At 32.3% G+C, this 25,481-nt stretch overlaps 2 protein-coding genes across 3 annotated transcripts in view; one reads left to right on the forward strand and one right to left on the reverse strand.

Moving 5' to 3' along the window:
- LOC106069288 (uncharacterized) overlaps positions 1–16,664 on the forward strand; it is a 161,328-nt gene extending 144,664 nt beyond the window's left edge. For both annotated transcript variants that reach the window (XM_056035424.1, XM_056035423.1), the window contains exons 6-19: positions 2,996–3,082; positions 3,839–3,922; positions 4,764–4,856; positions 5,667–5,783; positions 7,397–7,510; positions 8,468–8,572; positions 9,903–9,971; positions 10,514–10,603; positions 10,730–10,792; positions 11,276–11,401; positions 11,964–12,083; positions 13,052–13,153; positions 13,614–13,694; positions 14,434–16,664. In XM_056035424.1, the coding sequence (XP_055891399.1) occupies positions 2,996–3,082; positions 3,839–3,922; positions 4,764–4,856; positions 5,667–5,783; positions 7,397–7,510; positions 8,468–8,572; positions 9,903–9,971; positions 10,514–10,603; positions 10,730–10,792; positions 11,276–11,401; positions 11,964–12,083; positions 13,052–13,153; positions 13,614–13,694; positions 14,434–14,937 (1,755 nt within the window). In that variant the 3' untranslated portion in view covers positions 14,938–16,664. The remainder of the gene's footprint in view (positions 1–2,995; positions 3,083–3,838; positions 3,923–4,763; positions 4,857–5,666; positions 5,784–7,396; positions 7,511–8,467; positions 8,573–9,902; positions 9,972–10,513; positions 10,604–10,729; positions 10,793–11,275; positions 11,402–11,963; positions 12,084–13,051; positions 13,154–13,613; positions 13,695–14,433) is intronic.
- A 530-nt stretch (positions 16,665–17,194) lies between these two features.
- Positions 17,195–25,196, reverse strand: LOC106067989 (proteasome subunit beta type-5). The gene is made up of 7 exons (XM_056035439.1): positions 25,037–25,196; positions 21,272–21,419; positions 20,868–20,979; positions 20,651–20,750; positions 20,438–20,467; positions 19,781–19,985; positions 17,195–17,642 (listed from the first exon to the last, which is right to left on the reverse strand). Exons 1-7 carry the CDS (start codon positions 25,166–25,168, stop codon positions 17,542–17,544), a joined length of 828 nt encoding a protein of 275 aa, XP_055891414.1. The 5' UTR covers positions 25,169–25,196; the 3' UTR covers positions 17,195–17,541.
- Positions 25,197–25,481: the final 285 nt, after the last annotated feature.

Here is a 25,481-nt window from a genome sequence, read left to right on the forward strand (position 1 = left end):
GTCATATTCTGTTGTTCTACATATACAGTAGAAATGTATTTATCTGTACAACATTTAATGTCATATTTTGTTGTTCTACATATACAGTAGAAATGTATTTATCTGTACAACATTTAATGTCATATTCTGTTGTTCTACATATACAGTAGAAATGTATTTATCTGTACCACATTTAATGTCATATTTTGTTGTTCTACATATACAGTAGAAATGTATTTATCTGTACCACATTTAATGTCATATTTTGTTGTTCTACATATACAGTAGAAATGTATTTATCTGTACCACATTTAATGTCATATTCTGTTGTTCTACATATACAGTAGAAATGTATTTATCTGTACCACATTTAATGTCATATTTTGTTGTTCTACATATACAGTAGAAATGTATTTATCTGTACCACATTTAATGTCATATTTTGTTGTTCTACATATACAGTAGAAATGTATTTATCTGTACCACATTTAATGTCATATTTTGTTGTTCTACATATACAGTAGAAATGTATTTATCTGTACAACATTTAATGTCATATTCTGTTGTTCTACATATACAGTAGAAATGTATTTATCTGTACCACATTTAATGTCATATTTTGTTGTTCTACATATACAGTAGAAATGTATTTATCTGTACCACATTTAATGTCATATTTTGTTGTTCTACATATACAGTAGAAATGTATTTATCTGTACCACATTTAATGTCATATTCTGTTGTTCTACATATACAGTAGAAATGTATTTATCTGTACCACATTTAATGTCATATTTTGTTGTTCTACATATACAGTAGAAATGTATTTATCTGTACCACATTTAATGTCATATTTTGTTGTTCTACATATACAGTAGAAATGTATTTATCTGTACCACATTTAATGTCATATTTTGTTGTTCTACATATACAGTAGAAATGTATTTATCTGTACCACATTTAATGTCATATTCTGTTGTTCTACATATACAGTAGAAATGTATTTATCTGTACCACATTTAATGTCATATTTTGTTGTTCTACATATACAGTAGAAATGTATTTATCTGTACCACATTTAATGTCATATTCTGTTGTTCTACATATACAGTAGAAATGTATTTATCTGTACCACATTTAATGTCATATTTTGTTGTTCTACATATACAGTAGAAATGTATTTATCTGTACCACATTTAATGTCATATTTTGTTGTTCTACATATACAGTAGAAATGTATTTATCTGTACCACATTTAATGTCATATTTTGTTGTTCTACATATACAGTAGACATGTATTTATCTGTACCACATTTAATGTCATATTTTGTTGTTCTACATATACAGTAGAAATGTATTTATCTGTACAACATTTAATGTCATATTCTGTTGTTCTACATATACAGTAGAAATGTATTTATCTGTACAACATTTAATGTCATATTTTGTTGTTCTACATATACAGTAGAAATGTATTTATCTGTACAACATTTAATGTCATATTCTGTTGTTCTACATATACAGTAGAAATGTATTTATCTGTACCACATTTAATGTCATATTTTGTTGTTCTACATATACAGTAGAAATGTATTTATCTGTACCACATTTAATGTCATATTTTGTTGTTCTACATATACAGTAGAAATGTATTTATCTGTACCACATTTAATGTCATATTCTGTTGTTCTACATATACAGTAGAAATGTATTTATCTGTACCACATTTAATGTCATATTTTGTTGTTCTACATATACAGTAGAAATGTATTTATCTGTACCACATTTAATGTCATATTTTGTTGTTCTACATATACAGTAGAAATGTATTTATCTGTACCACATTTAATGTCATATTTTGTTGTTCTACATATACAGTAGACATGTATTTATCTGTACCACATTTAATGTCATATTTTGTTGTTCTACATATACAGTAGAAATGTATTTATCTGTACAACATTTAATGTCATATTCTGTTGTTCTACATATACAGTAGAAATGTATTTATCTGTACAACATTTAATGTCATATTTTGTTGTTCTACATATACAGTAGAAATGTATTTATCTGTACAACATTTAATGTCATATTCTGTTGTTCTACATATACAGTAGAAATGTATTTATCTGTACCACATTTAATGTCATATTTTGTTGTTCTACATATACAGTAGAAATGTATTTATCTGTACCACATTTAATGTCATATTTTGTTGTTCTACATATACAGTAGAAATGTATTTATCTGTACCACATTTAATGTCATATTTTGTTGTTCTCGTCGAAGAGCAGTATTCCTATGTAGTTCATTATTTATCTGATCACCATGGGACCGATTGATCTACAAGGCCAACGTGGCATTGTGGAACGTGCGTCTCTTCCAGTTTTTCACCATTTTTTTTTCTGCTTAGTTTTTTTTTTTATAGTAACTTTTATATAGCACAATTTTCATTCTCATGCTTAGAGCGCTATGGCCCAATCTCTTTTGTGGACCATTGGGGGCAGGGGGGTATCTGGGAGAATGTTTTCCATGCTGCCTTTGGGCGCTCAGTAAAAACAACTTTGCTAAAGTCAGGTGTCGAACCTCAAGCACCCTTGATAGGCATTTGAAGCCAATCGGCCACACATCCCACATTCTTTAATTTAACTTATGTATAATTTATGTATTAGTGCATAACTGTAAACGATTGAGAGGCCTATTACGTATACTTGACTTTAATATGTATCCCTCCACATTTATCTTAGTGCAACTTTGTTCACAATGGAAGTATTCCTCTTAGACCAGAATGTGACATGCAAAGGTAGAGAGCCCAGTCCACACCTGTCCGTTAGGAGAAATCCGGAAAATGGGTTAATAGGGACACTTAGACTCACTAATTACCTGATGGACTTTTTTTCAAAATGAGTGTACCTGACAATGGCATTACAGTGTATGCAATATATAGGCCTATATATAAATATATATACTTTGCTCCTAACACTTTCTTAACACAGGTATATTTCATCTCTTGCAGCCAGGTATATGGGAAGCTGTGGCTAAAGATGATGCCATGAGTGTCCGTAGACTCATTAATGAGTGGTGTAGGGTGGATGTACAAAAGGTATGTGGCTGGTATATATTGACCTTGACCTAGATGGCCACCCCACTCCCGCTCACCTTTATAACATTTTCATGACCACCTATAAAGCATTTGAATTATTTTCAGCATTTGTCAAATTTATAATTACCCCTAGTAAATACAAAGTTACAAATATTGCATTGCTCTGTGAATGAAGATTTACTTATACCACTGGAGAAGAAAACAGAGAACACTATCCAGTGACACAACATTGGCTTTATTACTAGTCACCAGAATTGTGCCAGAGGAGAGAATTCAGTCTGTACTTCATCAACATAATGCTTCCCTCCCCTTGATCAGTCAGTATTATTTACAAACACAGAAATGTTGTTTTTTTTTTAATGAATGCAACTCTCTTCACTCTTAACCAAAACATGCTGACTCCGATTTGCACACACTATAATAAACTCATAGTAGAAATCACTATTTTAAATAATTTTAATTATATATGTTAGTCAGCCATGCGTATATCAACTTATATGTTAGTCAGTTTTGTGTCAATCAACTTATGTGTTAGTCAGTTTTGTGTCAATCAACTTTTATGTTAGTCAGTTTTGTGTCTATCAACTTATGTGTTAGTCAGTTTTGTGTCAATCAACTTATATGTTAGTCAGTTTTGTGTCAATCAACTTATGTGTTAGTCAGTTTTGTGTCTATCAACTTATGTGTTAGTCAACCCAGTGTCTATAGACTAATGATTACATAAATGTTTCTACTCACTTTCTATTTTCTGTTTAGAATGGTCAAACCTTGTTACAACTGGCTCTTGAGATGGGAACAGAAAACATCATTCGAGTTGTCAGTGGCATCAGATCTTCTATGGCAAGTTGTTGTCTTACTTTAGATAGCTTACAAGATCATGAAAGTTGTCATCTTTTTTATAATCATTTTTGATTATTGAAATATGATTAAATTAGGTGTTACATATTGTTTAAAAAAAAATCACATATTTTAACATATAATGTAGGGCTATGAATTTTCAATGTACTGTCCAAAAAATGGCTCAATTGAAACAATTTGACCTTTTATTTTATAATGAGACTCCCTAAGTTTATTTGACCATTAAAGCCACTCAAGACAATGACCAGTCCAAAAGAATTTCCCATACTGATGTCACTTATAACCATATGGATGCTAGTGGACTTAAGGCTATTATATTTTTGATGCTCAGATTGGGATTTTTAGGGTTCTAACAAAATAAATGATTTTACAATTCATATGTAATCATTGTATATATAACTATAAAAGACTAAGACTAGTTCTTAGTAGACTCGAATGAGATGGCAATGTGAGAAGGAGCTTGAATTGAGCACCTTGTCCTTTCTTGCTGCCAACTTTGTTTTTAGAAATTAAACTGCTTTAATTGATCACACACTTAGTGAGTTTTAATACAATTTTATTGTGATATGGTAGTGAAATCTAACTGCTACTTTTACTTTCTTCTGTCACTGTTTATTGTTATTGAATTCTATGTCTGATGGACTCAATAAAGATAAAATTACCTGATCTGACTGTTACATTTCAAATCTCAGTGGATGATCAAATTCTTGCATCTGAGATAAAAATCCTAATGTTCCATTTATGGACATAAGTGTTTGTGAAATGCAATGTAACAAACAGAAATGAAAAAAAATTTTAATTGTGACGTTGGTTTTAAATTCAGGAGTTTGCACACAGCGTTTTAGCTGGAGATACACAGATTGTAAGAAGAATGCTTCGGCTCAAGTTGAAGATCAATGTGAACTTTAGAAACTTGGTGAGGACTGTGGCATGGGACATCCTAAGTATTTATACAAGGCAGACCCACTTAACAAGATAACAATATTGTGTTGAGCATCTCTGTTAGTTTTAACCCAAAGTTTTCAATCCATTTAAATCTCATTCAATTAAACTTTTAGGAACTGGCCTGATCATAAATATCTGACGTCAATGTAAACAAAGAGAAAAAAAAAACTTTTTATTACCTTGGTTGGAGCTTAAGTTTTGATGTAACCAGATATTTGGGAAAACAAAGCCAAAAATAATGTTGTTTGATTTATTAAAGAATGAATTTAGATACAAAGCTAATAACAGATCTGGACATTTCAAATCTGAACTTGCCAGATGGTAGCTTGCTAATCTGACAATTTCTTAGTTGATTCCCATTTTACATTTTCGCCATATGGTAGATTACTATGTTCTTGATTATATAGTACTAATTGCTGCTAATCATTGACCAGACTTCACAATTATAATGAGATGGAATTCTACTGACTTTTTAAAATCTAATAGAAAATATGTTTATTACAATTCCTAGAGAGATAAATTATTAACTTTTTTATTTTTAACTATAGAAAACAAAGTATACAAATTAATTGTACTAGATAAATGTGTACATTCTTATATGTTGGTAGTACAGCTTTTAAATAAACAAAAATCCACTAAATAGTTTGTAAATAAACTAATAAATATCTTTATTTGATTTGAAATAGAAATTTTATTCTAGGATATAATGGATAATGTAAATGTAACTATGTATTATTTGGTAGTCAAAATATTTTCATTGATGTATCTGATCTATTATCAGGGTGATCGAGGTAAGACGCCTATATTTTATGCTCTTGTCCAAGATAACACTGACCTGGTTCACACCCTGTTGGACAGAGGAGCAAGAGTGGACATTACACTGAAAGGAGAAGACGAGGTCATTAATTCATTAAACAACTTAGAGAATAGTAGAACCTAGTTAGTAATACATTACAGAACTTCTTTTTTTATTATGACTGTTTGAAGTAATTTTAAGTAACTGGAATTTTAGTTAGTTTTTGTCTAAATCCAAAAAAAAGTACATGTAATATGTATCATATCTCATCTTCAACTCTGCCTGTGGTCCTGTCTGGAGCATAAGTAATCAAGCTGCTTTCTCCAGTTGGTTCAGGCTGAGTCTCTCCAACTGTCACCACATCTTGACCATCTGCTTGGCATCAGATTCTATATCTCGAGCCATCTTCTCTTCCACTTTCTTTGGGATTTTCAGTTTAGGGCTTGTCTTGTGATATTGAATGCAGGCCGGTGAAGGGTGTGGCCTATTCATCACAGGCGTTTCTGAAGGATATCTTTTTCAATGGGCTACTGTTTTGTACTTTGCTACAGTTCCTCATGAGCGATCTTCTATGGCCAGTGGATCATAATAATCTTCTTCAGGCAGGTATTGATGAATAACTGAAATTTTTTTATAATGATCATCTATGGTTCTCCAGGTCTCTGCTCCATAAAGTATTATAAGTGAGCCTCTGAATGAAAATCTTCTTTTCCAAATGTTAGGGGGAAAGTTTATTACTAGTGAAAACTTATTACTGTAAAAAAAATATTGTGACATATCTCTCTCTCTCTCTGGTAATTCTATCACACTTTCAAATTGTTAAATAATGTTTCTCTCATACTCTCCCTTTTATACCTCCCACTCTCTTCCTTTTTTATTCTCCTCCTTCCATACACTCTCTACATGTTCTCTTACTCTTTACCCTAGTTCTATTTCTAATTAAAATGAAAACAATTTTACAATCCTGGAACAAAGGGGAAGATAATCTGCAGAGTCTGCCCTGGAAAAAAAAGGGAAGATAATCTGCAGAGTCTGCCCTGGAACAAAAGGGAAGATAACCTGCAGAGTCTACCCTACTACACAGTATATCAAGAGCAATAAACAGAACCTTGGAAACTGAAATACTGCACCAAGAAAATATCTTAAGACTAACTTTAACAAAATCAACTTTAATGAGACCAAAAAATGTTTAGTAACTATCAAATGTGTTGACTTTCTAGGACAAAAGATGAAATAGTAAACTATTAATAATACATAAACACTAGAACATAAACTACAATACAAAAGGACACATAGGTACTACATTGCTACACTATTTATATTTGTGCTAAAACCATCAGAGCTTGCTAGACCCATGCCTTAAACTATTTTGAATATTCACTTAATGATTAGATCTACATATGAATATCTGAATATAAGTATGGTTTTTAATTTTACAAAGCTGTGACCTTCAGATGTTTAAACAATTTTAATTATGACTACCAGTTTAATATTTTATGATAGTGTTTGTATGTATGTTGCCATTGTGTTTTATTTAGAGTGCTAACAAACATACTTAATTATAAAGTTTTTATTTCTAGCTAATTACTGATATGTTCTCCACAGATTGACATAATATAAAGTGTTTATCTCTAGCTAATGACTGATATGTTCTCCACAGATTGACATAATATAAAGTGTTTATCTCTAGCTAATGACTGATATGTTCTCCACAGATTGACATTCCATTTTATTTTGCTGCCTTGGAACACAGTCCACCAATATCTACAGCCTTGCTAAAGACTATCATCCCATTAGCACCAGTGAAAGTAGATAGTTTATTTTACAAAGTTAGTATTGCTTACAATTGTGATTTCATTAGCACCAGTGAAAGTAGACAATTTATTTTATAAAGTTAATTATCACAGCTTTGCAAGTTGTTAGATTGTGAAAGTTGGATGCTGAGTTTGAAAGAAGAATCCAAGCCTTTAAGAGTAAATACTTCAGAAAACTGCTGGGTACAAATACCAAAAAAAGAAAACAAAAAAGTTTGTACTTTCTTAAGTCATTACTCTGGCTAGCTAAGTGGAAGAATTCCTCAACACTGACAAGAGACAAAACTGAGCAAGATTGGTCATATGACATAACTCACTGCCAAAAAAATCAAATCAAATCATCCTTCAAGTTACAGTGGAGGAAGCACCAAGAAAGGATTTTCTTAAGACTAATTGGCTAGACAGTGTAACAGAATAGACCGGCCTCTCTCTTGATACTCTAAGGACAACTGCTGACTAGTGGAGTTGTTATAACACCCCTTTAACGCAGGGGATTGATGATGATGATGATGATGATGATGATGATGATGATGATGATGATGATGATGATGATGATGATGATATTGATATCACACTAACATGGATGTGCAGCTTTAAACTCTTAGAAAGTTTAATAATCTTTTATCTTTAAACTTACATTTTAGCATGGCTGCTTGATACTGTGATATACATTCTGGACTATCAAGTTAATAGTCCTGGGTTCTAACCCTGACCATCTTCCACCCTCCTTTGAGAGGTTTGAGTTAGGATGTAATAATCTTCAACTCTGAAGGAACATCTGAAACATGCCACTTATGTAACCTGTCATTGGACAATGGAATTATTGTTCATGAACTTCTCCATAGCCACACCTTAAAGTTATTCTGTCCATGTGTTACTAATAGCTCTCATGATACTATTTGTCCATCTGTGCTAACACAACATAAATAGACATTGAACTCACTTTTTATCCATCCATCTGCTCTATTCCAGGGGCGAAATATTTTGTTTCACTGCATAGAGAAGAATGTCGGAGAACAGCTGGTAGACTATATCTTAAGCAAAAGTTCACCTTACCTGGTGACACAGAGAGTAGGTGTAAGTACAATGTAGGTTTAAGGAGGGTGAAATCAAGTGCAGGTGGGAAATAGCACTTACAGTGATTGAAGTCTTAAGGTGCAGAGGGAAACTGGGGTACAGAATTAGAAAATGTTTTTTTTTATATATATTTTTTTATTCTAACTGAAAGAGGTGGGGGAATAAAAGATTAAATGGCAGTAAAAGTGAATAAAGTGCACATCTTAGGGGACTGTAGTGGAAGGATAAACATTCTGTTCTTTCATGCAGGTGATATTCTTCCTGTACAGTAATGTGTTGGATGCTTCAGAAATTCTCTCTCGTCTTTGTTGAACTTTTCATAAAACATTTGTTAGTTTTTTAACAAGTTTTTTTTTTTACTCTTTTTATCAGTCTTAGGAAATTATTCTAGACTCAAATTCATTGGCTAGAGAAATTTATTGACTATAGATGTTTCAAATAATATTATTGAAACAATACAGTACCTATAAAAATTTTCCTTTCAATTAAAAACATATAAGTTTTCCTTGAAAGGAAACAAATATCACATTTGTATTTGTCCATCTCATTATGTCGGAATGTTTCTATCCAACTGAACATTTCTGTTTCTGTCTGACTCATTGTTTCCAATGTCTCTATAATGTCTCTAGGCATTTCTTTTCTTTTAAAACTCTTTGTTTTTTCCCCTCTCTTTTTTTTTAAATTTATTTTTAGGGGCATGGTGGCTGAGTGGAAAAGCACATGACTTCCAAACCAAGGGATCTTAGGTTGAAACCTCAATGAAGACTGATATTTTGAATTTGAGATTTTTTTTTTGTGCCCCTGAGTCCACCCAACTCATGTGGGTATCTGACATTAGTAGGGAAAAAGTAAAGGTGGTTGGTCGTTGTGCTGGCTATATAACTCCCTCTTTAGGTTTGCCTTAGAAAGAAATAATCTCAATAATTTGTCCCATAGATAGCAAGATCTGATAGGGGTACTCTACTTTTCACTTTTTTCTAAGTTGTTTTTTACTACAGTCATCTAACAGAAGGGTTTTCAGTTATGTAGGTTTTTTTTTTAACTTTCTTTAACTAATAATCATAAGTCTTTCAGTTTTTTATCTGAACAGCCTCACCAATTCAGCTTTGAGACACCCTCTTATTCAAACAATAATCATACAGTTTGTATTAAGCATTCTTTCAATTATCTCTTTTTACTTCTGTCATCTGTTCTAGTTTGTTAAAACACAAAGATCTTGGTTTTCTTTTGTACATTATTTCTAGTGGTGCACAAATACTGTTGGAATTTTAACAGATCTTTTTTTTTTTAAATGTATGATGCATGGTTAATCTGTATGCCTTTCTTAAAGATGAATCGCTGCCCTAGAGAAATGGCTGAAGAAAGAGGTTGTTCCTGGATGATCAAAGCAATAGATGCTGTAAGTAATACAGTGTTAGGATTCTGTATATTTCTTTTTTTTTTCAGTGGTTAAAATTGGTTTATGCATGTTAGCTTTACGTAGATTCTGAAAATGTTTTCATTTTTGCAAAGGCACAGTGGCTGAGCTTAAAGCCCCTGCAACCAGGGTTAAAATCCTGGTGAAGACAGGGATTATTAATTTCAGGATCTTTGGGCGCCTCTGAGTCTACCCAGCTCTAATGGGTACCTGACATTAGTTGGGGAAAAGTAAAGGTGTTTGTTCGTTGTGCTGGCCACATGACACCCATGGGCCACAGAAACAGATGACTTTTACATCCTCTGCCCTATAGATCGCAAGTTCTAAAATGAGAACTTCTTACTTTTTACTTTACTTTCATTTTAGCAGACAAAAGAGTTATGTATTAGTTTAATTTTTAAAGAAATGTTTGTATAATATTTTAATTTTTTTAATTGTTAATAATTATAGTGCCCTGTATAATTCTAGTCATTTATAGTGTATCTTGTATATATTTTTGTTTGTTTAATACATCTGCTCTCCAGGCAGTAGTCAGGTGGGTCTATCAAGAAGAGGGTCTGAGTCGACAGGTATTGGTTCTTCAGGGTTATCAATACATTCCTGCAGCGTTACAGGTAAGTAATCTCCCTTTAATAGTGAACTATTTTTGGTAGGAAAAAAAAGTTTGTCCACAACCCACATCCAAATGATGTTAATTAGTTTCCAGTAAATGATCTTATTCTCACTTTTACTTCTGACAGAATATTAACAGTAACATGGAGGATGATACTGATATCTTCTATAGATATTTGTCTCTCTATCAGGTAACTGATTAGAAAAAATTGTTAGCATCTATTTTTAAATTGTAAACCATTTTTAGCATATTAATTAAATTTGTCTTCAATAATTGATTGAAATGTGTTGGAGTCCTATATTTCATTGGTTGAAAGATAATTGCATACAATTGATTAAGTTCTATTTTTTTTTTTAAATGTCAATACTCAATTTTACAAGAAATATTTTCATTGTTAAAAGTTTTTTTAATGCATTTATGTGAAAATGTGTTGTATAAAGGTTTTGATTGTATTCTTGGCATTATCTAGTTCTGAATGCTACTCGGTTGTGCACTATGTGCGCTGGACTGTCATTTAGCTGCCTAGATGGTCACGTGTTCATACCCTGCAAGCTGCCATCCTCTGTCTTCCTGCGGGAGGTTTGGACTAAGAAGTAAATTATCTTCAACTCTGAAGGAACTGTCAAACATTTTACAAACAAACATTTAACAAATGTTTTCTGTGTTTGTCCAGGAACAAGTGAATGCCTTACATAAAGCTGTGGAGGAAAGTGATGAGGAAACTGTGCGGCACATCATTTACTTTAGGCATCCAGATGATCACAGCCTTGACCCTTGCCTTGCAGACAGTAGGAAGCCTGTATGTTACCATTGTACAGAACTTAATAAAACTTTCTTTTAACTTTTCTTTTTACTTGATATGATTGTGTTTTGTACATACATGCGGACACAATTTCATTTGGAAAAGTCATTAGAGATAATGAACAATAATTTTTTTTTCAAAGATGTATACATTCATTATTGGGAATTTTCACACTAAAAGTTAATCACAGTAATCTGTTCTTTGTTATCACTATGATTTTAAAAACCTGTTTGCATTCTTTACGTAATAATTTTCCATAACAGAGAAAAAGAAGATAAAGCAATATGATAAAATGTGATGGTGAAACAATGAAAACTAAAGAAAAATGTAAGAAAATGAAAAGAAGAAGATTGGGAGAGACAGACACAATAAACAATGTCAAGGATGCTATATTGATAGGTCACTGTTGCCAACCAACTTATGAACATTATTTTGCCTATATAAATACTTATCTGTTTTTTTCTTCCTCCACGTCTGCAAGTCTCCAATACTTCTTGTTTTGTTTGATGATCTCATCCTAAAATAGTTTCTGTAAGTTTTTTTCTAATGTTATCATCAGGGTGATGGGCAACCTCTCCTCCACAAAGCAGTTCTAAGGGGAAGTTTAGGAGTCACTCAACTGTTGGCAGAGACTTTGGTGTATCAGCGTAAACAGAGGCTAGATTCAGTGAGAGATCAGGTGAAATCATCTTATGATGTTATATCCTTTTTATGCTTTATACTTCAATATTTCTATCACCATACAAGGTCTGTGAAAATGTATAATCAGATGAAAACATTGTACTTTGATGAGTCAAATCAAAAACAAATTAAATGCTGTTCATGAAAAGAAATACTTTTATTTGATTTTTTGCTTTCTGTCTATCCAATAAATGCTCTGTTTTATTTTAATTATAAAAACTAATTTAAATATGAACCTTAAAATATAAATTGAACATGAAATACAATTCCCAGAATGTTTTGTTCAATATGGTATTGCAAAGAACATCAGTAGGTCAATATAAAAAAAAAATTATTTTAAAGATTCTTTTAAATCCCTAAGATTTGTGGTAAAATGTTACTGTATCAGCTGTATCCAATTCCATTGTTTCAAACATGATATGCTAATTTCATTTATTTTTTACAGTCCTAAATGTTACAATGGTAATATGAAATTCATAGAAAATGTGCATATGTTGAATACTTAAAATCAACAGGTTAACATCTGTAATAAAACTAAAACTATTGTTAGCATTTAATTTGGTATAAACAAGAGTGATATTATATAGTTCAGTGTGGGACTGTACAACAAGGGAGTAATTTCAGACAATGTTTTCCATTTATTGATTTCAATTGACTACAAAAATGACAAGTGGCTCTGACTCTCTATAGTTTCTTATAAGACGATTCCTTATTGTGTCATTGAAAAAGTATATTTTGTACACGTCCAATGTTTTCAAATGGTATGACACATATGTAAACCTGAATACAACCTTCAAAACATTTAAATTAACTTAATTAGCTTATTTGGAAACTTACTAATGAGATCCGGCTGTATTTAAATTATTTAAATCATTCTCTTCTTTCCTATAAAAGGAAAACAAAACAATTTTTCTTTTTTTTTTTTCAATTCTTTATAATACGATAGCGTCTATTATTTATCCTCAGTATTTTCGTACAGCCTTACATTATGCATATGGTCTTGAAGATGGCAAGGAACTTGTAAGTCTTCTACTAGATTATGGAGCATCAGAATTTACAATGGATAAGGTAAAAACTGGAGCCCTTTATATACAAATGTATAGCTATAGCAATGTGACTTGTAGATAGGTTTATATTTTTTTTAGTCACTAATGGCAGATGATAACTTCATAAATGAATCAGCCACTTGGTAAAAAAAAAAAGGTAATAATACATAATATGACTTAAATTGAAGTCTCTTTTGTAATTATGATTGTATTAATCAAACAAGTGCTTTATCAAAAGTGTTTAGCTTCAAGATTTTAACAAAACTCTTCCTTAAAATATTGACTTGAGACATTGATGTTTTCAATTAACTCTTTCATGTTATATACAAGGAAAACTCAAAAGAGATTTTTAGCTTTATCTTTTATTTTTTTAATTCAGCTAGATAAATTCAAATGTATTCACATCTAGAAATTTAAAACTTCAATGTAAAATTATTTTTTGACAAATTTGTGACTTTTTTTCACTGTACATTGTCTACTAGGACAACCGGTCACCTCTTGCTTTTAAAGATAGACAAGGTCAAGAAAGGATGAATGAACTACTTCAGTATCAGTACTTACAGGTTGGACGTTTTTAAAATTGCTTTGTTTGTGCCACAATGGAGACTTCAAACATTTCCTTACCCATTCTTACAGAGTTATTTCTTCTTGATCAACTTCCTTCAGTTTTTGGAATTTTTATGTGATCGTGTGACCATTCATTTTGTTTTACTTTGGATAAGTAGTAAGGAATATCTTTGAAGAAATAAATGGGTGAAATTGGTATTTGATAAATGCAAGTTCTATTTTGACCATGTGTCAACATTCTCTGAGAAAAATACTCCCTATTGTGTTAGTGCTTTCTATTATATTTTCATTTACTAAATAAAAAGCACTTTTTCTAATTTGATTTTATCTTTGCACTGATTAGGCTTGAAATAGGTGTGACTTTAGGGAATTATGAACGCATTCTTTTGTTTTTAAACTAAGTTTGAAAAAAAATAATACAAATAGCCTGTTGAGAATCCTGCCTCACCATGTCCTTTATCATGCTTCAAATAGCTAACAAACTTTTATTCTAAATTAACTATGAACATATTTTTTTAGTGAAGTGAAAAATGGAAATTATGTTCAACTTTAGTTGTATGCATGACCTCAGACTGACATTAGTTGCAATCACTTAGGCTTGTTAAGTTTCTAAATCTGTGAACAAGATCTTTCTAATCTATTGATTATTTTGTTCTTTGTTTTATCATATATTTTTTGTTGTTACTATAGTGAACACAGCAAGCTTTAAAAGTATGTATCTATTTTTTTTAAAAGGACTTTACTCATTCAGAACCAGACCCATGGAGTGTACCACTGCCTATACCTATCATTGACTACATCCTCAACTCATGTAATCACTCTGATGGACACCAGGGCTACCTCCAAGACTTCACCTCCCACGTGGGTGCTCACCGACACATCTCCTCCCTGCCCAACACTGATATTGCTGTCATCCAGGCATCTAGCCCTGGCAGCCCATTGACCAAGTCCCACAAGTTTAGATCTGTCTCTGACACGAAACTTCATAAACTGACCCCTTCCAAACCTAGCCTGGCTGCCCACCTGGCCAACTTTCCTGACGCAGTCAAGTCCAGGCTAACTAAAAGGTCCAATAACAAACTAAGTATTGATGGATTACGAAAGGACTATCTTCCTGTGCCTATGGATGCACCACGAGACAGTGAGGATGACTTTGAGTTTGAAGATGATGGTGCTGATTCCAGAGATTTACTTGATGAGAAAGAAATGAGAAAGTCTACTTCTTGTTGTTTACAGTAAATCTTCAGCAACAGTTTGGTAGACAAATATATTTTTGTATGTTGAATGACAAGAATCTTTCAACCATAACAATATGTTACTCTCACATGATCAAAAATAATGTTCATATCACAAATAATGTTCATATCAAACTTTATTTTCCATAGGAATTTTCATAACTCTAAAAACATTTTAAAATCTGCATTTGTTGTGTGGTGCCCAACAGACTAAGGGGTAGGTGAAGATGATCTGCATTTTAAGTTAAATTAGGGTTATAAACTTAAAGCCAATTAAAAAATATTTTTAAAAAGTAAAGGAAATAGAGAGAGACTTCAAATTATCAGATTTTAAATCATACTTCTACAAGAAAAATAAATGAGCAATATACATATTTACTTCAGTTGTTAGTGGTGTTAAATGTGAGGGTATTTTGTATTCTATTTTCTGTTTCAAAAAAAAAAAAGATTTAATAATTTGTTTTTTCACAAAGCATCTGCATGCATATCATATTTCTCTGCTACATCTCTCTTGGGTGTTGTTTTTTTTTGGTCAAGTCTTGCAGCTCTGCCATTTTCATTTCAATTGTAAGAGATTTGTATTGATTCTAATTTGAAGAAGTTAACCATGCCATTCTGTTAAGAACTTTGAACATATCCATATAGTGCATATTGTCTGGTGTGTGTTTGATTGATAGAACAGCAATATAAGAGGTGTCAACCACTCATTGTACCACACTAGACATATGCTGGAGGAGCATTGGTTGAACAGTAAAGCGCTTGGCATCCAAACCAGGTGTCCTGTGTTCGATTCCTGGTGAAGACTGATTTTTTTTTGAGGATCTTTCTGTGCCTCTGAGTCCACTCAGCTCTGGGTAACTGACAATTATTATTATTAGTTGTGGAAAAGTCAAAGGGGTTGGTCTTTGTGCTGGTCACATGACAACCTCATTAACTGTGGGCCACAGTAACAGACCTTTACATCATCTGCCCCATAGATCACAAGGTCTGAGAGGGGAACTTAACATACAGACATGATGGCTTGTTATGGGTGAGTAAAGAAACAGTGTACAGCACATGGAAAATTGACATTTTATTGAAATTATTATTAGGAACTGGGTATAAACTTAGAAATAGTCTTTTTTTTTTCTTCCAGTAATGACATAGAAGTAAGAAAAAAAAAAAAGAAGCTAATTCAAATTAATCAGAATATCTTTTTATGCCACATCAGTTCAAATGATCTGGAGTCATTTCTTAGAGGACTGTATACTTTTGTTTTATTAGTGAGACTACTAAACTTGTGATCCGCTGAGCAAGATGACTGCATGGCCGAATTTCAGCACTATGTTTTTATCATTGAACAGTTGAATAATTTACAAGGATTTTCTTGTGTATCAAACAAAATCACTTTCAACTAGGATAACTGTAACTCCTTGTCAATACAAAATAACACAAGACTAAAATATGAACATGGTGGCTGCTTGAGCAGTTCTGATAACCCATAGTGGCTAATTTTAGGAAATAAAACATGCACCAACATTTTATGTGGCATCATGGGGGTGGTTACAATTTAAGTTGGTTTCCTATTTATGTATAATACTGCATGACAATGTTTATGAATGGAAAAAAACAGTTTTTTTTTCTATGTTATTTCTGTATCTACAAGACTGAGACAAGTTCAAATGTATTTAATTCTTGTGTCTGCACTATGACAATTTCTGGTCTAATATTAAACATGTTCTAAAATTGTTAGATTTATGTTGTTTTCTTTTTATGAAATACTTTACAATGTGTTTTTATGTGCAAAATGTATACTATTAAAAGAAATAACACAGGAATTTAAAAAGCTGAAAAAATCTGACGTTCAGAAATGTATATTTTAGAATTTTATGAAGGTTCAAGTTTTAAGCCAATTTTTTAATATATATTCTCTCTCTCTCTATATATATATATATAAAACTAAGAATTTCACTTTTTTTTAATGGTCACTTACTAAATGGTCATTGTAATACATTTTTTTTTTTAAATAATGGCTTTGGTAGAGCATTCTCAGAGCACTATGATCTAATCTTTTGTGTGGACTAGGGTGCTGCCTTAAGCTGCTCAACAAACACAATTCTGCTAGTCAGGATTTGAACTGAAGCCCCTTTGATAGGTAACCAAGTGGTCTTTGCCACACATCCTAACTTAAGTCTACAGTATTTAAAACTAATAAAATAAATATATATACTCACATTAATACAGGTAGATATACACAAACAAAACAAAAGAAACATTGTAAAACAAAAACAAAAAAAATTTTATTCAAACAATGTTCATTTGCAAATATATTTTCATTTTCTTACATTCACATTTGTTTAAAGAAAGATCATGGAACAAATTTTAATATTTTATATAAAACTAGAAGAGTTATTAAAAGACTCATCCATAATGTGACATGATATCTAACAACAAATAGAAAGTACACAAGAGTTGATTTCCATAGCCTATAATCCAATGATTCTGTTTGGTGTTACAAAGTTTGACTACACAGATTTAGTTTGGGAACCATTGTTGTCAAAAAGCAGAAAACAAAAGAATCAATTTAAAATGAACAAACGGATCAAAATGATACAACACAAATTTGTTTCTATTTCCTAGCTTTCTCTTTCTCTGCTGCGTACTGGTAATGTAAATCTGTCACATCAGTCATTGATATTTTCTCCCAACCTGTTTGTTTCATGTGATATACTGGAATGGAAAGGACAGAATAGAATTTGAAACACATTTAAAACCAATAAAAAAAACAAGACTATCTAAAATGTATCAAATACAAAAGATTCTTTTTTTTTTTTAAATTAAGCTAACGGATATCTACAACCAGACCTGCCTACCAAAAAAAGTCCAAATGAGTAACGCTGATGGTCAAAATGCGTATTTTGGCACCAGAATGCGTAACACGATACACTATTATGTCATATATATATATTATATTTATTATATATTAGATCTAGATGTCATGATTAGATCTACAATCTAAATCTAGATCAATACAACAATAGAGATGATATCTAGACTAGATCTGGATCTATGTCTTTATAATGAATATAATCTACTCTAGATCTGGGCTCAAGAGTGTTACCGATGCCGTGGATCCGCTACAAACGTAGGTCTACTCCAAACTTTCGTAGGCATATCTTCATCCTTGATCTATACTAAGACTAAGAATCTAGTCTAGATCTAGACTAGATGGTAGTAGATGTTATCGATCTAGATCTAGACAATCTAAATCATACTACAACTAAATTGGATCTAGATTGTAGACTAATGTAGAGAATCATGACATAATGATAACGTAAAGTTGTAATAACTAACTAGACTCTAACTAGATCTATTCCTGAATAAAAAGTTATCTAGATTCTAGATCTTGAATCCAGATCTAGACTAGATATCTACAATGTCAATCAATGTGTTTTGAATCGATAGCACTTCGATATTTTTTCTAAACAAATGAATACGGGAATCAGGGATTCAACATAATTAATTTCTACTAATGAACTTACAAAAAAAAAAAAAAAAAAAAAAAAGTCACTTGGTGTATCAGCTAACTGACGGCACCAACCTGGTACCAACCCGCCACTCCCTCACTTTCGCGTTCTTCATTTCTAGACTTAATCAAATTGCTTTTAAGAACCAATCAACGTATAGATCTGGACACAATGTGTTTCCCCACCTTTTCTGTCCCCCCCCCCACCCCAACAGGACGGCTTAGCGTGACCTCCATGACCGCTCCTAAGCTAGTCAAGAGAGGGGAAAAACAAAGGATATGAAATGCGTAATGCGACGGGTTAAATGCGTATTTGCGTACTGACGGTCATTTTTGGGAGATTTTGCGTAACAAATATGCATTTTGCGTAACGGTAGGCAGGTCTGCTACAACCTATCACATAAAAGTTGGCAAAGATAAACAAGGCAGAGTTTAGATGATAATGTTTTTAAAATGAGAATACTGGTATACTCAATGTCTACCTTTAATTTGAAAGAAGATATTTTTTTTCTACTTCAAATGTGACAACAGATTTACAGATAAGAAAAATTCTGTGTATATAAAACACTAATCTTTTTTAAATTTAGATTTATTTGATCAAGCTTGTGGTGCAAGAGTTGGATAAGTCAAATTTTGTTGGCACAATTAGATAAGCTTTTATTTTTAACAGTGTTTCTGAATAACCCACAAAAAGCCTTTGGTTTAAAGGATGTTTCATAACTTTAGGCTGGCATTAAATCATCTGGATGTCTTCACTACACAGTCATAAACAAGTGAGTAAACTAGACTTAGAAAATGGAGGAACAGGATGGGCCATTTAATACAAAACCATTTTTTTTTTTAAATTGTAGTAGGTAAAATCTGGAGATTACAGTGTTAAGGCTTGGGTTGCCTATCTGGTAGAGCAGGCTAAATTATAAACTTAAAGCAAACCATCTCATTTGTTTTTCAGACTAGTATTGTAGCACCAGCAATAATCCAGGGCATTTAATGCTATACTTTTAATAAGACCAGAATAGATGAGTTCAAACCAAAATGTAGGACTTGGGGTCTTTATCCATAAATAAAGAAGCTAGTCAGCAGATCATGAAATTTGGAAAAGATCACAGGACACAAGTTAATGGTTGAATGAAGTAAATAAGGCTACATCTAACATTCAACACCAGCAAATTCATTCATTTGTCATGGACAAGGAAGCATTTCCATGCCTAGGACTTCAACACTCTAGGTAATGTTAGCAAGGCTTGCCCTGTTTTTATTAAGACACTTCCCCTAGGTTGAGAACCACAATCTATATGCATAGGTAGAACTTGAATACTGAAACTATTTAACTATGACTTACAACTAACTATGCCACCAGAATAGGCATCCCTGTGTGTGGCGTGGTAGATGCCTCTCTTGCCTAGCTCATAGGCTTCTTGATCTGATAGGTCCCACTTGTAACCACTGTCTATCACACCATAGGCATAAACAGAGCCAGAGCCAGCAGAAAACACATAGTTGGACAGCCTGTCACCATCACTATCTACATAATACAGTCCTGGGCCCTGAAATACAACAAAAACAAGGCTAGTTGATGGTTTCAAAAAAGGCTCCCAAACTGTGTCTACTGTCTACCAAACTGTTTCCTACCCAATACTCTCAATGCAACAAAACTAGGGAATAGTGAAAAGCTTTTCACACATTCTTCAAGTTAAAAAATGTTTGATACTGATAGCAGGTACATCCCCTATATATGGAATTTACAGAAGATTATAAAAACAAACATTTCAGAACCTTCAAACACAATATTCAATTATGACTAGAGATTGCAATACTTGAGTCATTATTTGAAAATGATTAATCTTAAAACTAATGATAATAGCATTCCACCATAGATATTAAATAATGACACGACAAACTCCTACCAATTTTTTTTTTCTATTTTGTTCATTACTTACTAACATAGATTAGTACAAAAGTAAAACAAAAAATTTAATTAATCTATAATTGGCCATACCTTTTTGTCCCAACCAATAATCATTGTTCCCTGAAAACAAAATAGAAGTAAATGATTAGATTGCATAAATAATTAGAAGTGAAAATATTATGAGTGAATTTCATTTATTATTGAAATTTAATCACAGATTTAATTTCTCTAAACACTATCCATAATTTGGCTTAAACAAGTTAGCTCTGTTTACTAATAATGTAATATGCTCCTAATACAGACCATAGAAAGACCCATTCCTTTGTAATCATACACAATGTTTGCCAGTAGCTTGGAAGCTGCTGCTACAGATATTCTTTCCTTGTTGCGGAGCTCATAGATTCTGAAATAATATTTATTGGTGAAATGACAAGGAATACAATTTTTACTAGTCAGCAGAGTACATGGGTGCTAAAAAGACAGTAGGAAAACATGTCTGCTAAACTTGAGCATCACTGACCTGCACTGTCTAGCCAACACTCTTTCCCAGAACATACAATCTGCAGCACCACCAGCCATGGTACCCAGTAGATAAGGGTTGATCTCAATAACTTTCTTCACATTCTGGGACTCTTTTTGAGATAGCATAAAGAACGTTGTTTATAGCATAGTATACATACAACCAATTTAAAATTGAACAAATATGTATATATATATATATAAAACATGGTTAATGTAAAAGGTGTCAAAATAGTTAATATATATGTTTTTTGTTCAACCCTTCAATCAGAAGACTAATGTGATGTTAAAAAGTGAAGAAATATGTATGTTCATGAAGAGTTTTAAATCATTATCTTATATCAAATCTTATATTATATTACAACCAAATTGAGTGAACATAATTGCACAATGTTGAGTAATTACCAATAGATGGACCCATTGTAGCCCTGGAGTCTACTGCCACAATGACTCCATTCTGATATTTAAATGCCAGGGTTGTGGTGCCATGTTCAAAGTGAATTTTCACATTGTTGCTGTCATCATTAAAAGCACTGTAAACATCTGACTGCAACTAGAAAAATAGTCAAGTCAAAACAGACTCACAAACTTGAATATATATATATTCATAACTAGTCTAGATCAAAAGTATTCAAATTAAAGAAACTAGATATCTTATCTAGAATATATCTATCTAGACTGATTCAAACCACTCCAGTCTAGACAGAGATATAGACTTAAGACAATAGTAATAGTACGGTAACACAAGATTTTTTTTTACAATTAGAACTTATAACTGTGTCAAAACTGTGTTCATAACAAATCAAAAATCTTATTTTGCATTCTTCTGCAAATGGACAAATAATAAAATCAGATATTTTTTTATACAAAATAAATTGAAAAAAAAATCTGATTTAAAAAAAAAAAAAAGTGGAAAATTTCGGATTTTTAAAATTAGAAAATCGGATCAGAAGACATTTTTGGAATCTCGAAAAATTTCAGAAAATTCCCATCACTGAATAATTAATTACTACTAATAAACTTAAAAAAATAAAGAGTCACAGTGGTGTAATAGTAAGGATGTGAAATAAAAATATTCATCTTTGAAAAAAAAAAATTTTTCGTTAGTACATCATTAAAATACTTTAGCAACTTTCCAATGGTGTATAAATTATGACTGTATGTATAACAGTTGGAAAGTTAAGATTTTTTTTTTGTGCCGTTTTGACCTAACATCGGTTGACATGGAAGAAGAGAGAGGAGAGCTTGTCGCAAGCTAAGCTGGTGAGACACACCCCTTGCCCAAAAGTTAAAAAGTTGGAATTTAGATTTATAGACGATAGATCTACTTATTGAAGAAATTTAATAGTAGATCTAGTATTAGTAGTAAATTTCTAGCTCACAAAGCTTATAAATTTCATTTATTTTTATGAACTTCACTTATTTCGAATGTAAATATTGAAGGAAATAAACAAATTATAGGGTCTTAAGCTTCAAGAAATGTGAGAATGACCCAGAGAGGTGTGGACAAAATAGTGGGATCAAAATTGTCTGAAAAAAAATGTTTTTTTCAAATATCCTAACTTCTATTGGTGAAAACAAAAAAGTGATATATATTTTCATTATACAATGTCATTTAATAAGTAAAAAAAACTTAATTAACCTTATTAGGCCATTGTCTAAAGTAATCGATAACACAACTTTAGTGCGCCTATGGTAAAAAAAACATCAAAAACGCAATCTCTATCAGTCCTTTTCTTCCGTGCTTCTGTTTTTTTTCCCACATAGGTAGTAATAGCTAACTGAACGGTACCAACCCGCCACTCCACCACTCTTGTGTTCTTCATTTCTAGATTAAATCTACTAGATCTAATTACTATCAAGAACCAATCAACGTATGTACATAGATTTACCAACAACCCAACATATCTATATATCTGGGCACAATGTGTTCACTCCACCTTTTCTTTTTTTTCCCCTTGATAGTACTTAGGCTTAGGACTTAGTAGGATGGCCTAGCGTGACCCCCGTGACCACTTAGAGAGGGAAAATAAAATTATATGAAATGAGTAACGCAAGGAGTTAAATCTGCATTTGCCTACTCAGGCTACTGGAGGTCATTATTGGGAGATTTTAGCAATTTTGCGTAACGGTAGGCAGGTCTGCTACCTGTATAGTCTAGTATCAAGTATGTTTAGTCTTAGTATATTACTAGAGTAAAGGATGGTTGTCGGACACCCGGGTTTCGTCTCGCATATCGGCCACCTCGATGTATTATTATTAAATTTTCTTTATTTCAATGTTTACTACCCAACTTCCGCATAAATATTGCGCATGGACTATTTTGTCACACTTCCGACACGTACAGCTCCCTTTTATAGTGAAAGTAATTTTATCTGGGGTCAAAGTAGACTACTGTAAAACTTAGCTTTTTTTCTCCCAAGGGGAAGAACGAGATAGGGTCTGGAGCTAAGACGATTTTTAAGCCCCTAGATGCATTAGCCAATTAAACCCCAGATATAATGCTTCTAAATAGACACTAGAAACAGATAAATTGTACAACCCAGACTTTCCTTTCCCACTTAAACATGTAAATGGGGGTGGCCAACAAGTTTTACCTTTTCTGAATAAGAAAACATATCGTTATATGACGCTAGTCATCAAAGGGAAATAACTTGACACAGTAAATATGGGGAAGTAAACAAATTGTTTTGTTTTTTTTAAACATTTACAAGAATAATTTTGTTGTTTGTTGAAATAATATAGTACAAAATGTATATTGAAGTTATGTATGTGTTCTTGTGTGTGTTTGTTACATGTTTCAAAAAAAAAAAAATTTGTAACATATTTATAAAAAAAAAAGTTAATGTGGTGTATGCAAAACGTATAACCATTTATTTTAAACCATTTAATATGCAACAAATATGTACAAATGTTATAGCACTTAGGTGCACATCCGTATATGATAATAAATTGGCATCAATGGGCAGCTGAAAAAAAAAAGTCACAATAGCATTATCATTGTAGACCTCGAGCCTACAATTATTGATCGACCAGGTGCGCTAAATGGCCATTGTGTGAAAAATCAACATTCTAAGAGATTGTCAAAATCAAAAGAGAGTATACTACATGAAGTCTCTCCCCCCCCCCTTTCGCTTTTTTCCATGTCTCTTAAGCATACCATTACACGCTCTAAAAAAAAAAAAGCAGGTGAGAGAGAGATCAGGACTGGTACCAAAAAGGCTAAGGTGAGACAGGCATGCACTGCGCTAGCGGATCTGTGCTACGGGGAAAAAAGTGCCCAGTAGGTAGACTAGAGAGAATACTCCTCCTCTTCTCCCCCGCAACAGAGGCGATTTTTTCCCCAAGCGCGACCAGCTAGGCTAGGCCCAAAGTAGTGGCCATGGTGTGACGTCAGTTACAATCCGAGAATGAAAGCGTGGAGCGTGGGAAAAGTGATAATATGGCTTGTGTCGTTGCGCTAATGTACAGAATAAATAAAATTAAGGATGAAATGTCTTTGAAGTGTCCGATAAATCTACAAACAGGCCAACAACTTTTACAGAGACAAAAATCCAGACGAAAACTTTTACGCATCAGAAAACCCAACCTACCCCTCTTCACATCAGATCTAATTTTAACTATGCCGCTGCGTAGTGATACATTACAAAATAGCTATGATTATAGAAAAAAGGATGACGAATTCATTGACACCATCAGTTTATTCATAGGTTAGACCATTACTAATGAGGCATTACGGAGTTATGAATTTTGAAACTTAAAAATGGCCGGAGAATGGCTTAGCGTGTCAGACAACCATCCTTTACTCTATATCTTACTCTTAGATCTAAAATGGACTAAAATATTAGAATCTAGTCTAGATTCTAGATCTAGAATTATAATCTCTATTCTGAATTCTAATATTTCTAATGATTGACAGTTTGTGAAATTTGTGGGTTATTTCAATAATTTCATTGACTTCAATTTCTCGACTACTGTCTCAGTGTCTGTCAGTGTCAAACTCTCATGACTCTTCTACTACTCTACTCTGTCTCACTCACCACTCACTGTGACTGTGTGAGAGTCTCTAGATCTAATCATCTATGTCTCAGTCCTGAAGGCTGAAGTGTCTGTAGTCTACTCACTAGAATTAGATCTAGAATCCCAGTAGATAGGAAAAAAATAACTTACATTTACTCCTGCCGGCACAGTAAAATTAAGAGATGCTCTTAAAGCATCATTTACTGTTGGTAAAGTACCGAAGCTATAATCGTTACCGAAATCTTCGTTGAGTTTGAAGCCACAAACATCGGCAAGCGCCATCTTGGAAATGATTCTGCAGTAACGAAATATTGTTTCTCAACAGCAAAGGTGTAACTTTCCTTTCGTAGAAATCTTTTTTCTAGTTCGATTTTTCCCTACCCTCACAACTTGATTTTGTGATATTAATATCAATGTACATCTATCTAGTTATATATATTAATTTCTTAAAATTTCTAAAAATTTTATAAGCACTTTTATAACTATAAATTTTAATGGATTGTTTATTTGTGAAATACAATTTAAATCTAAATATGTTAATAATGTCATTAATTTATGTAACGATTTTATTTGTAGCCTGCTAAATTAAGGTCCA

This window comes from Biomphalaria glabrata, chromosome 7, assembly GCF_947242115.1.
Source record: "Biomphalaria glabrata chromosome 7, xgBioGlab47.1, whole genome shotgun sequence".
In the NCBI taxonomy this organism is placed as follows: Eukaryota; Metazoa; Mollusca; class Gastropoda; family Planorbidae; genus Biomphalaria; species Biomphalaria glabrata.

Excerpts from the sequence above, each read along its gene's own strand:
- LOC106067989 (XM_056035439.1), bottom strand. The coding sequence starts at position 25,168 with ATGGCGCTTGCCGATGTTTGTGGCTTCAAACTCAACGAAGATTTCGGT. Across the intron at positions 20,751-20,867 it reads GTGTTGGCTAGACAGTGCAG|AATCTATGAGCTCCGCAACA; the intron begins GTCAGTGATGCT and ends ATATTATTTCAG. Across the intron at positions 20,468-20,650 it reads AAGGAATGGGTCTTTCTATG|GGAACAATGATTATTGGTTG; the intron begins GTCTGTATTAGG and ends TTTTGTTTTCAG.